Raw genomic sequence first — 13,520 nt, 5'->3', positions numbered from 1 at the left:
GCGCTGGTGGGTCCCCAGGCAGAGTGGGACATGGTACGTGGATTTGGCCACCATTCCAAGGGAATTTGAGACCCTTTGAACTGGGCCTGAACGGAAGCTGAGCCGGACTGTATTTATGTTGGGAGGCTTTTCTAAGCAAATAATCAGTGTAAACAGGGAAGATATTCCAAAGCACTTAATGGGGAACAAGTTGCCTGCAAGCTCTCTGACCCTTGCCAAAGCTCCTTAGAAGCCACCGCCTCCTCCTAAACACCAGATAAGTTAATTACCACGTATCAGCTCTGAGTTCAAGCAGGTTCCTTAAGGACCTTGCCTTAGTAGCCTGTTCTTGTTCTAGTCCTGGCTCCAGCCCCCCCAGACCCACCCCACTGGAGAGACTCGAATGATGCTTCTTTTCCAATAAGACTCTCCAGATTCTGATGGCTCTTGCGCTCAGTTGCTCCTGACTGACCAGCTTTGGGGATCTTTATGAACTCAAAGAAAGACACCCTCAAGTGGCAACTGGGTGGCCCAGTGGAAAGAGCATGGAATCAGGAGAATCTGAGTTCAAATTCAACCTCAGACATTTGATACTTACTAGCTTGGAGACCTTGGGTGTGTCATTTAGCCTCCTTGTCCCACAAGAAAACAACAAAAAAAAAAGTCTTCACTCTAACCTCATTTGAATTTTTTCCCCTTCCCCCAGGCATCTGGTATAATATTCTCCGAGGCATTGGAAAGCTAGCTGTTATCATCAATGTAAGTGCTATAACTGCCCTTGTGAAGGGAGGGCATCAGTATGGGACTGGCTAGTGGTCTGAATTCAAGTTACAGGTCCTTCACTTCTCTCCCCTAATGTTTTCTCCTCTAAACAACCATTGGTAGAGATGAGGTCACTGACCTTTAGAGAGTTAAACCGGATAAAGAAATGATTTCTCAGGGATGGCTAGGTGGCTCAGTGGATAAAGCACCAGCTCTGGAGTCAGGAGTACCTGGGTTCAAACCCGGTCTCAGACACTTAATAATTACCTAGCCATGTGGCCTTGGGCAAGCCAATTAACCCCATTGCCTTGCAAGAACCTAAAAAAAAAATGATTTCTCCTCCAGACAGTATTTCTTGAGATCCTAGATCTAAGTCTGTTGGACTTTAGAGACCCCTGAGTCCAGGCCCCTCATTTTATAGATGACTCTAGGTAAGCAATTTGTCCAGGGACATATCACCAATAAATGTCTAAGGCAAGATTCAAACTCAGATCTTTCAGACTCCAAGATATATCATATCACCTAGTTGTCTCCTTATATTGGCAGAGGATTGGCATGATTGGGTTTTAAAAGCAAACTCATCCTAGATCTTTCCACAACCATAGGGAAATCCCATTGGACTCAAAACTCAAAAACTCAGATATCAGACAGTCTAATTCCTTCCTATCATAGATGAATATGCTGAGGCCTAAAGAGGAAAAGAGATTGGCCCATGTTCCCCTTCATCATTACTAATAAAACTAAGGTCCCCAGACTTTTCAGTGCCCTCCACCCTGCTTGTACTTCCCTGACTCCATAGAGATGGAGGACAAGGCTGAGGAAAGCTGTGGCCCACTGATGCAAATACTACAGTTGAGTTCCTCAACTATGATGAGGATATGAGACCAGATCTGCCATGATCCTTTGCAGCTCTGTGGAGCTGTGGTCTAAGGTGCTATGGTTCTGTCCCTTTTGGTGGCACTCATCTTTCCCTGGCCAACCCTTCAACAAGTTAGGATCTGACTATGTCTCTCTGCCAAAGGCTACTAGCCCACAGAGTTGTCTTTCCATGTGGGCTTCTCATCCTCTGCCCAGTTCTTGGCTTCCTTCAAGATTTTGCAGCCATAGTTCCCTTCCTTCATAATACCCACCATATTGGATTTCCCCTTCCCCTGCCCACTAGCCAACCTTGACGGCCTCCTATCTCCCTATACTTTGTTGGAGGGCAGTTTATGATCACTTTACTTAGGTGATTTTAAAATGGTGGGCCTTGGAAAGAAGAGACCTCCATTTAGCATGTGTTCTCTGGACCTGGCGGCCACTTCTAATTCAACCTTCTTGGCCAATTCCTTTGGCCAGAGGAAGTCTGGCAGCTGGGAAATGTCATTTGAGCCCAGTGCTCCTGATTAGAGGCCAGTGGACATTTGTCCAAGAAAGCCAGGGGCTGTTCCTCCAGCAGGCAAAGCCTGTCCTTGGGGCAGTCAATCAGTAACAACTTACACAACCTATAAGAGAGACACCTGTTAGGCCCAGAGCCCGGGAGGCATCCAGCCATTATCCTGCCAACATCTTCTGAGGAATCTTATCAAGAATAGACTGGCAGGGCATCCTCCCTTTGAGCTCCTCCAGGCAACTTTGGAGATGACAATGGTAACTGTGGGGCCCCTAATGTGTAGACGGAACCAGCCTCTCTTCTTGCAGGGTGTGGTTTGAAGAGCAACCTCAATCTCTCTCACTGGTCTTTTCCCAGGACTGATATTTCCCCTAGGATTGGTCTTAAGGCCTCCAGGGTCCCCAATAAGCTAGAGCAAGGACATTGACTGTAGACATGAAGCCATTATTAGCCCAATGGGACTAAATTTATCAGGTTCACTAGGGTTGAAGAAATGTGATGTAGGACCAAGAAGTTTGGTTGGGTGGAGAGAAAGTCTAAAGCAGGGGCACTGCTTGGAAGTAGGGTTGAACAAGATCTTATGTTGTGGAGTTGAGGCACCTGGAGCATTGGGCTCTCTCCCTCTCGTACTCCTCCTTTCTTCCCCTGCTCCTCCTTTTCTCCCTCCCTTCTCTCTTCCCCTTCCTCTTCTTCCCCCTTCTCTTCCCTCCTTTTCCTCTTCCTCATCCTCCTTCTCCCTCCTGTCCCTTCCCTTTCCTCTCTTTCCTCCTCCTTTCTTCCTCCTTCCCCTCCTTCTATTCTCCCTCCCCCTCTCTCCTCCCTCTCCTCTTCTCTTTTCCACTTTGCTCAGGGCTACCGGGTCAAGATTCTCCTTTCATTCAGGACACAGTAAAATGGGAGCAAGGCAGGTTTGCTCAGAGAAAGATCTTCCTTCTTAGTAATGGAATTAGACCCAAACTCCCCATGTGCTGCATGGCCCAGGCCATCTTGGTGCCTCTGACTCTCTCTTCCTGTGATCTCTTAGGCATTCGTCATCTCCTTCACCTCCGATTTCATCCCTCGACTGGTGTACCGCTACATGTACAGCACCAACGGCACCATGCATGGGTTTGTGAACCACACCCTCTCTTATTTCAATGTCAGCGACTTCCAACCAGGGACGGCTCCCAATGACCCCATGGACCTGGGATATGAGGTGCAGATTTGCAGGTATGCATGTATAGTGACCTTTTTAAGAGAAGAAAAGGCAAAAAATGAACTGCATGCAATGGGCATGTTAGAGTAGCTTGGTGTTGAAAGCATGAAACCTTCATGTCATGCCTTGGATCCCAAGTAATGTAGCCAGAGATCTATATCTTCAGGCTCTTAGAGGAAGTCAGCAGACGGACAAGTGGAGGTGGGCAACAATGGCCAGAGATGTGAATCCAAGAAAGCAATTAACTGGCAGGAGGCAAACAGGACCTTGCCAGAGGGCACTGCCATCTGGGCAAGCAGGTGTGCTTCCTTCCTAGAAGGACCCACTTCTTTTCCATGATGAAAATGTCTGAGTTATGACTGACATCTCAGTTATCTGATGAACCCAGCTATGCATAACGGACTATTTCCTTCTATCTACACTGTTATCTATGGTGATGATGTTTGTCCTTCCTTCTTGAAGGACCTTCCCATGACATCAGGGAAGTGATGCCATGACAAGCACATGGACTGTATTTGAGTGAGGGGGCCAGTGCCAAGTCAGTAGCCTCACTTTCTCCTCCAGAGCCATCTGGATCCAGTGGCCAGATAGGAATTGGAATAACTGGAGATGATCCTGGATGAGAGGCAACCAGGGTTAAGTGATTTGCCCAAGGTCACAAAGTTTGGATTCAAACTCCTGTCCTCCTGACCCCAAGGCCACCTAGCTGCCTTACACTATCTATATTTTGTGTGGGCATGTTGATTTATATGTTGTTGCATTAGAATGTGAGCACCTTGAAGGCAGGCACTGAGTTTCTGCCTTTCCTTATACTACTGATAGCACTGGGCCCTCACCCCTCTTCCCTCCTCCTCTTCATCCTCCTCCTTTTCCTTCTCCTTCCCATTGGGCCAACTTCCCCCCAGATGTCATTAAGCAAAGATATCTGTCCCTTCCCCCAGTCAGGCATCACCCACAACCCCTCTTGATGTCCCCAGGATTATTTTTTTTAAATACCAGTCTTTAGCAGAAGCATGAAGTGCCAACCTTCCCAGCACTTATTTGAAGCAAATGAGGCTGGTTTTTGCCTTTTGGGGAGAAAAATTGGAGCCTTTATGGGGTGAAAACTGGGAGACTCCCTGGCTGCCTGTATCCATCACTGGGCTTGCTCCTGTAGCCTGCTGTTAGCACCTGATGGCCTTGTCCCCCAGTCTGTGCAGGACTGGCTGTGGGTCCCTTTCCAACTCTTCCTGATCTGGAGGGAGAACCAAGGGACATGGCTAAGGCAATCAGGAGGGATGGTGCTGACCCAGTTCTACCCCTCCTATCCCATAGGTTACTACTGTATTATTTGGGAGGGGGGTAGCTTGGAATAATGGAAGGGAGTCTGGGAAGGCCTTGGAGGCCCCATCTCTTCTTAATCCCTTTGGTTTAAAAAGGAGACCCAAGGAAGGCAAGGGTTTCACCCAAGGTCATGCAGTAAGTTGATAATGGGGCCAGGGCTAGAAATCAGACCTGTTGATTCCCAGCCCAAGGCTAGTTCCACCTCACCACCTTGTCTGTGCCAACCATCTGTGGTCGTGGGACCGGTCCTTCATGTTCCCAGCACTGTTGTGGGATTCCCCAGGCAGAAAGAAAGCACGTTCTTGGTGGCCCATATCTCTTAGCCTTTGCTCAACCAGATGAGCCAGTTCTTGAGTGGCTCTGCCCTTCCCAAGAAGACTCCCAGAGAAAGTCTTACCCTCATCCCATCCTTAAAACCTACCCCATTGGCTTTGCAGATGTAATCTCATCAAGAGCTTTATACTCTGGGAAACTGAGGCAGGAGCAGAAGAAGAAGCCAGAGTTGGGTTTCTGGTGCTGATACTAAGAACTCTGTGGCCTTGAGTGATTCATTTCCCATAAAAAACAGAGCACAATAGACATTTAGTAAATACTGGTAGATGACTTCTAGCCCAGGGCTGAGCACATAGGCAGGACCTAATAGCCATTTGGTTCAGTACATATCCCAGCATCATCTTCAGGGGCCATCCAACATCAATCACTTATTCAGCACCTACTGTATGCAGGGACCCTGCTGCCGGGCACCATCTGGGTGATGTTTGAACCAATGTGTTGGACTTCTATCATCAAGCTGGGGCTTCTCTCCCTCTGCACCCCCAGTCCCTTTCAGGCTTAACTTTTACTCCATTTTCCTCCTTCTTGAGGCCTCTCCTGATGCCCACCCACCCTCTCTGATTGCTGCCCTCCTTTGTGTGTGCTCACTGGTGGGAATATTGCCTCACCCAATAGAACTTATATAAGCTCTTTATGGGCAAGAATTCTGGTTTTTAGTTTGGGACCCACAGTGCCTAACACCTACCTGTCATTTCTTTTTTAAATGGATCCTCTAATTTCATCAGCCTGGTACCTCCCAATGAAGGCAATCTCCCAATTAGTGCAAATCAGCCCATTTTGTCATCTTAGAAGATTATCAGGCACACAGAAGGAGCTTAACATGCACTGAATGAATGAGTGAATGGATGAACAAATGAATGAATAAGTAAAAGCAGCAAGTAACCCCAGGTCCTGTTTAAAGTATTGTGTGACCTTCTCATGTCTTCTACAGGTATAAAGATTACCGAGAGCCTCCTTGGTCGGAAAACAAGTATGAGATATCCAAAGATTTCTGGGCCGTCCTGGCAGCTCGCCTGGCCTTTGTGATTGTCTTCCAGGTAACCTGGGTCTTGGGCTTTTTTGGATCAGGAAAAGCAGCTTTTCAGACACCTCCTATGGTGTCCAGAAACAGTAGCCATATAGTCACAGAATCAAGGGATCTTAGAGAAGTTTGGATCTCCCTCTCTAACAGCAAGGTGCTCTCCAGCCTTTAATTAAAGGTCTCTAAGCAGGACAAGTCCAATCTTTTTACACATTATAGCTTCCTGAAGATATTTCTCATGCTCCTCCTGAGTCTTCTACAGACTTAAATATACTTAGTTTGTCTAATAATAATTATTATAACTCACATTTCTGAGGTGCTTTAGGGTTTCTTAAGCATTTTCAGATGTCTAATTTAATCCTCACATCATTCCTAAGAAGTAGGTACTATTGTTCTCTGCATTTTACACATGAGAAAACTGAGGCAAATGGGTTAAATGACTTAGCTAGGTTCACACAGCTTTCCCAACACTAACTGCCCTATAAATCTTTTTAGAACATGGCCTTCAAACCCTTTCCAAGTTACCTTCCTCCACATAGTCTACAATCCAGCTCCCCTGACAGTCTTGTGGTGTCCGCATGTGCCTAGTATTTGACTGTCTCTCTACTCACCTCTGCCTCCTGTCCTGCAAATCTCACTTTCTACAGAAATCTTTTGCCCATTCCTCCCAGTGCCTTTGCCTTTCCATCATCTTCCTTCCTTGGGTATTTCTTGAATGTCTGATTTGTCTAGCTTTGCATCTTCAACCCTTAGGACAATACCTAGCTCAGTGTGACCATTTAATAAACAAGATTGGCACAGTAAGGAGCAGCCAACCACGAGAAGATTCTGAAGGTTTGGAATTGGATGTATTAGGGAATTGTGCATTCTTTGTTTCCAGTTCATACAAAGGGCATTTATTTGGGAATAATGTTCCCCAAGAGCAGGCATCAGGTTAACTGAGGAGAAGGTGAACTTATAGAGGGCAAGGATGTAGGAAAGTGATAAACAAGGACATGCAGATGAGGGGTGTAGCTCAGAGACTTAATCTTTTCAGACTAGGGAAGCCTGAATAAATTCTTAGGGCATGAATTTATTATCTTGTTGCTAGAGGGTTTGTTTTGTGCCTAAGGGCAGGGATTTACTGAGTCCTTGCCTGGGTACAAGGTTCTTCAGTGATCTCCTCATTTTCCCCTCTGAAGAGTAGAAACTCAAATTCATTTGGGGACCAGTGATGAAGATGTCATCTTCTATGACTACTTCAAGGTTGAAAAGGGTCCTACCTCACTGGGTCCCCTGGGGAGGAGGATGATTTAAATAGAGTGCATGTATGGGGAATGCAAAAGATACAGGAAAGGTCCTATAAGGATGTCATCATCCTGGGCTATCATCTGACATTTAATAGACTCCAAGCTAAAGGATTCAGCCTGATGATAAGGGTATTTGAGAAATCCTAATCTCCATGTTGTATACAGCATGATCAAATTTAGGAAGGGTAGGTTCCTCTACCTTCAAGCAGAGGCAAGATGCCCATTCGTTGGACTGTGATGCTGTAGGAACTTATTTTTGCAAATATGGTTTGGACTATATGACTGCCAAATATTCATGGAATCCTAACCTTCTGTGTGATTGGCAAGCATGGTAGAAAATGGAGGCAGGGATCCTCACAAAGAGGATGTCACAAGAATCAGAATGGTAGGAGAAAGCATGCCAAAATAAGGAGGAATGGAACAAATTTGAGAGGTATGAATAAAGGAGAGACCACAGGATTTAGTGATGAAGAAGTTAGAATTAAAGGCCTTTGAGGGTCAATTAGACCCTCAAGTAGGTCTTATTAGAAGGTCATACATGACTTTAGAGCTCTAAGGGACTTCAAAGATCATTTGGTCCAGTGTTGTGAAGTCTTCTAGAGATTCATAAATGTGGCATCTCCCTCATTAGAATGGTATTAGGGATTGTCTCAATTTGGGATCTGTGTCCCCAAGTCTTAGCATAGTGTTTGGCACTTAGTAAGCCTCTAACAAATGCCTTTTCATTCATTTATTCAAGAATGGAAAGAGGTCAGGGCTTGATAATAATTCCAGTCTCAACTATGCCCAGGTAATAGTTGAAACTATGTCAGTTAATGGGTTCATCCAAGGATGGAGACAACAAATGACCAAATATAGAGCCTTGGGGGGAATGCTAGTAGTTAAATAGAAGGGGGAAGCAAGGGAGCCTTGTGAAGACAAAAAGAATGCTCAGAGCAAAGGTAGGAGGAGTTTCAATGATACATCAGTAAATGTGAGATGATGTTTGTCCTTCATTCTTGAAGAAGACCATGACATCAGGGAGGTTATGCCATGACAAGCTCATGAATTGAATTTGAGTGAGGTGGCGGGGCAGTGCTAAGTCACCAGCCTCACTTTCTCCTCCAAAGCCAACTGGGTCCATATACAAATCAGATAGTGCTGGATATGAGGCAGCCAGGCTGATGTGAATTGTTCAAGATCACACAGTTAGGTAATTACTAAGTATGTAAAGCTGGATTTGAGCTCAGGTCTTCCTGATTCCAAGGCCAGTACTCTATCCACTGTACCACCTACCTAGCTGCTCTAAAAAGGACTTTGAGAGAAATATTAAATATGAAATAACCAAGGGAGAGACAAGTGGATGGAGTTGTCAGAACACTTTCCCAGGAGAAACTCCCTGAAAACCACCCTGAAAAATATTCTTTCCTCCCTTCTTTATAGAAATGAGAAACTATGGATGTAGAGTGTGGCATATCCTCAATTGGAGATCTTTTTTTTTCTTCTTCATTATAAGGGATGGCTTGCTAGATATGGGAAGGAAAACAATGCAAATAGAAATGAATAGAATGTAAAACAAAATATCAAAGTGAAAATTTAACTTAATTTTTAAAAGATATCTCTATTTCCTAAAGCACTAGTTGGGAGAGGTTAAGATAGTAGGGCCATTACAAACTAAACAGACAGTTCTGGACCTTGGTCACAAGAATTACCTAAAGGAGCATATCCCCACTGAGGGTCTGAATTCCCATTGTCCTATCTGATACTTCTTAGAGAAAAGTCTTTGGTAGCTAGGGGTGCCATAATGTATCGAGCTCTGGGCCTGGAGTCTGGAAGACACATCTTCATGGCTTCAAATATGATCCTGAAATATTTACCAGTCGTGCAACCTTAGACAAGTCACTTCACCCTATTTACCTCAGTTGCCTCATCTGTAAAACAGGAAAAAAAATGGTAAACCACTCCAATATCTTTCCAGGAAAACCCTAAATGGAGTCACAACTGAAAATGACCAGAAAACAACCACAGAGAGCAAAACCTGTTGTCAGTTTTTCTCTCTAACAAGTTATTATAGGTAGAAGGGGGAAAAACCACTTGTCTCTCTGTACATTAGGATGGACAAAGCTCTCCCACCAAAGCAGAGCCCAAACCATAGACCCATTCATTTTCTTTTCCCACCCTAGCAGAGTGTGTTGGGCAAGGGCTCCAGAATCTTATACCAGCGATAAGTGACCTCAGCACCAAGGAGCCTAACCCCAAGCTCCAGGCTGTGACTTTCTAAACTATGTGCAAACATAGGGCTGTGAATTATAGGAGTCACCAGAGAAGCTTCTAACAAAAGCTAATCCTTCAATCCTTTTGGCCCATCAGTGCCAGATCCTAGGGGTGATGATTCCAAAGAGGGTGGGCCACATGTGAAATCATCAGAAAGTGGCAGGCCTTCCTCGCCCAGGTCTTCTGACTCATGCTGCAAGTAGGCACAGTATGAGTTTCACCATGAGACCAGAAGTCTCAGAACATGTGTCTCTGTAGCACCAAGGACAGAGCCATGCCCGACTTCCCAGGTGCTTCATTGACAGAATTAATTAATTTGGCAGGAAACCAAAGGACTGGCCCTAGAGCAAGTCAGATCATTGCCTGTCCACTTTTCCATGGTCTTGACAGTAGCACTGTCTTCAGTATTATTTCTTCAGGGACGGGGACTGAAATACAGTGAGCAGGCCTCAGTTCTTCTGCCTTCTCCATGACTTCATGGGCCTCCATCCTCTCCCCTGAATAATGAGGGGATTGAACCGGATGGTTCCTAAACATAGGGTTCTATGACTAGATCTTCCAGTTCTAGATCTGGGATCCTTGGAGAACCTTGGGCACCATTTTGAAGTGTTTGAGGGACAGTTTAGGGGAAGGGAGAGCAGCTTATTCTGACTGACTCCAAAAACAGAACCCAGAACAGTGGAGGAAGGGACCAAGAGGCACCTCTAGGCTCCTTGGCAAGCAAAACTTGGGACCAATATCTGCACTGAGGGGGGCTGCTTTGAGAGGATGTGGACTTGCAGAGTTTCAGAAGGGGGCCAGACAGCCACTTATTGAGAATGTTGGAGGGAGCAGGTTCTTAATGACTTCTAAGGTCCCTTTCATCTCAAATATTCACTCAGATGATTCCTACAAAATCCTGAAGCACCTTCTGAATCCTCAGAGAAAAGTTTGATTAAATGAGGGTACTGGGATAGGAAGACTGTGACTTACTTGTGCAGAAGCTTTTTGAGTTGGATTGTCTCCCATGCTTGTTTCATCTTCACTACTGCTAAGGGAACAGAAAGAAAGGAAAAATCCTCCCCTGTCCACTAGGACCTCCATTCATTGAGAACTCAGAGAGTCCCAAACAGTATGTTCAAAGGAGGAAACAAGCACAAGTGGTTTTGCTTTTGAAATCCTATTGAGTAGATGACTTTCTGCTCATTTACCCACCACCTTCAACACATACCCCTCTCAGTGATAGGGTCAAAGATCCCAGGAGCCCAGGTCAGAGTATATGGGTGACTTAGACATGACTAGAAATAAAGCTGAATTCCTATATGGTGATTCCCCTTCCATCCTCCTTCCTCTCTTTTCCTCAGAATCTGGTCATGTTCATGAGTGACTTCGTTGACTGGATCATCCCCGACATTCCCAAGGATATCAGCCAGCAGATTCACAAGGAGAAGGTCCTCCTGGTGGAACTCTTCATGAAGGAGGAACAGGGGAAGCAGCAGATGTTAGAGACCATAAAGGAGAAAGAAAACCTCCAGAGTGACAACTGCAATAACCATAGCCCCCCTTTCCCCAAGACCCAGAGAGGTAGCACAACATCCAGACACTCCTACCATGTGGCAGTTTAGCAGGAGGGAAGCCCAGCCTTCCAGAATCCTCCAGCATGCCAGTGAGAGCTGCTCTGCCTACAGTGCAGTCTGATTCCTCGACAGCCTGGCAGGGGGATCAGAGTGAACTGAAGCCTGGTGGTGCCTGTGTTAAGGAGAAATTCTCTTCTTGCAGAAACAGAGGACCATGTCCTGATGGGACCCTTTTTTCCTTTTTTTTTTTTTTGCACAAACTAATGCAGGGAATCTCAGTCTCAATCTCTCTCTCTCTCTCTCTCTCTCTCTCTCTCTCTCTCTCTCTCTCTAATTCTAGGTTAATCAAAAAAAAAAAAGTTGATGGTGATGCCTATAGGGTCAGTGTAAGTTTTTACTAGAAAACAGTTCTCAGAAGACTCAGTAGTATATATTCTGCTGAAAGATGAGCAAGGGCCGCCAGAGGGGAAAAAAACTTTTTAACTTCTTTGATGCCTTAACTGTAGACAAAGTGGTTTTCCTAGATGCAAGGTCTGAGCTCCTAGCAACAGGGGGAGTGGTTGAATCACAAGCTAGGTTGTAGAGGTGGGCTTCCAGAAGAAACTGCCAGAGCAGGGGAAGAGAATCCATTTCTACCCAACCATGTTCTTACTCTTCATGCTGGAGCCTTCTGAGCTTCCATCCAAGAAAGCCCTGCCCCAAGCAGCCCAGGGAGCTGGGAATTGAAGTCTGAAGACTTTAAGGGTCCCAGATGCAGTGCATGCTGGGAGAGACTGAGTGTGGCCTGCCATGGATGAAGGGGACCCCAGATCATGCCTCAGTGGCCAACCCCAATCCATCCTCTCCCTCTCTTTCTATTATCCACCCACACCAATCCTTTGTCAAACCCCAGGCTGTTCTTCATTTTACCTTTGATTTGGATGAAACCAAATTGGCAAAGGATTATTAGAAGCAAGGCATCCTGAGGGATATTTTTAGAGGATATTTCAGGTTTTAAATAGAAGTCTTACCAACTCATTCCAGAAGAGACAGTCTCAGCTTCACGGTATTTATTGGTTTTAAAAATAAATTATGGGGTGAGATTGATTTTTTTTCTGCAGTTGGCTTAAAATGTACCTGAGGTGGACAGAGTTTATTATGTTAACCAAATATCTCTGAAAGGCATTTAAAAGATTGTTCCTACCAAAGATTTTTATTAATAAAGGGCTTATATTTTGGTAACACGCTCTTCTATCTTTACTTACAGGAATATCACTACTGGACAACAATCATTTGCAAGTCTTATTAAACACACACACACACACACACACACACACACACACACACACACAGAGTTCTCTTAAATGACAGGAGGCTTCTCTTTGTACACCAAGGCCCGCTGGCCTGAGATTTCCAAAGGCCCGGACCCTCTCCAAGAGAATAATGAATGTAATCACTCATCTTTCCAATTCCCTTCGTGATGTCCTGACATTGTGGGAGCGGCAGGCAGTCTCCATCCCCAACACCAAGGGCTCCGAAACTTTTGTTATTCATTGAAATTGTACAAACGGATGCTTTATTTTCTCTTGTACAGGAAGTTGTTTGAAATGGGGTTTTGTATATAAATATTGTATTAAAAATTAGGTGATTACCCAAAAAAAATCATTTCATGGAAACCATTTTTTTAAAAAAAGAAAAGTAAATGTACACAGATCCATGTAGTATTTTGACTAAGCATTTATTCAAAATAAATTTAAATGCACAATTCTTTCTTAAGTTGGAGACCTTCCATTGCCCCTTTATCTACAGTAGATTTGAAAAGCTGAAACAAATCAGTCCAGCAACTTAATTGTTCAGAGTTGGAAGTATCTATCTTCCTTCCTTCCTTTCTTCTAGATTTTGGGTACATGAAGCATTTGGCTCGATGGACTAAAGGTAGCATTTCCCATCATTAGGAGTATCCAATCCCAGGCTGGTGACCAGCTGTTGGAGATGTCGTAGAGGAGTTTCTTGTCTGAGGCTGGGGTGGACCAAGCAATCTTAGTAGATCTATCCAGTCTATGGCTTTTGTGCTTCCCCTTCTGTGTGACTGCACAAAGCTGTGTATAGTCACACTCCTGCTCCAGTTATTTCAGGGTGGGTGGGGGGAACCTTAGAACACTGAAATTCTAAATATCCCCTTATAACCAGAGCCTTAATAACCTTTTGCTCTAGTCAAGTCAATAAGTAAACAATACTGGTTCTCAAGGAGCTTGTAGTCTATGGGGAAGACAACGTACAAGCAACTGTGTACAAACAAGTTACAGAAAGGAGAAAATGGAAATAATAATCCCATCTTGTGAACATGGTCAGTCCTCCATTAGGCAGCTGGAAGTGTGGCAAGTGGGAGGTGCCTGTAGTCTGAGTATTCCCACACAAGCCCTGTGGATGGAAATGTATCTGGATACTTCACCTTAGG

The 13,520-nt window shown here is 44.9% G+C and overlaps 1 protein-coding gene across 8 annotated transcripts in view; it reads left to right on the top strand.

Annotated features, from left to right (window-relative positions):
- The window catches only part of ANO1 (anoctamin 1), a 132,266-nt gene extending 119,542 nt beyond the window's left edge, over window positions 1-12,724 (top strand). For all 8 annotated transcript variants that reach the window (XM_074230871.1, XM_074230870.1, XM_074230867.1 and 5 more), the window contains 4 exons: window positions 686-738; window positions 3,138-3,322; window positions 5,896-6,001; window positions 10,871-12,724. In XM_074230871.1, the coding sequence (XP_074086972.1) occupies window positions 686-738; window positions 3,138-3,322; window positions 5,896-6,001; window positions 10,871-11,131 (605 nt within the window). In that variant the 3' untranslated portion in view covers window positions 11,132-12,724. The remainder of the gene's footprint in view (window positions 1-685; window positions 739-3,137; window positions 3,323-5,895; window positions 6,002-10,870) is intronic.
- Window positions 12,725-13,520: the final 796 nt, after the last annotated feature.

The sequence above is a fragment of the Macrotis lagotis genome, chromosome 3 (assembly GCF_037893015.1).
Source record: "Macrotis lagotis isolate mMagLag1 chromosome 3, bilby.v1.9.chrom.fasta, whole genome shotgun sequence".
Taxonomy (NCBI): Eukaryota; Metazoa; Chordata; class Mammalia; order Peramelemorphia; family Peramelidae; genus Macrotis; species Macrotis lagotis.
This window is presented reverse-complemented; position numbering and strand designations above follow the sequence as displayed.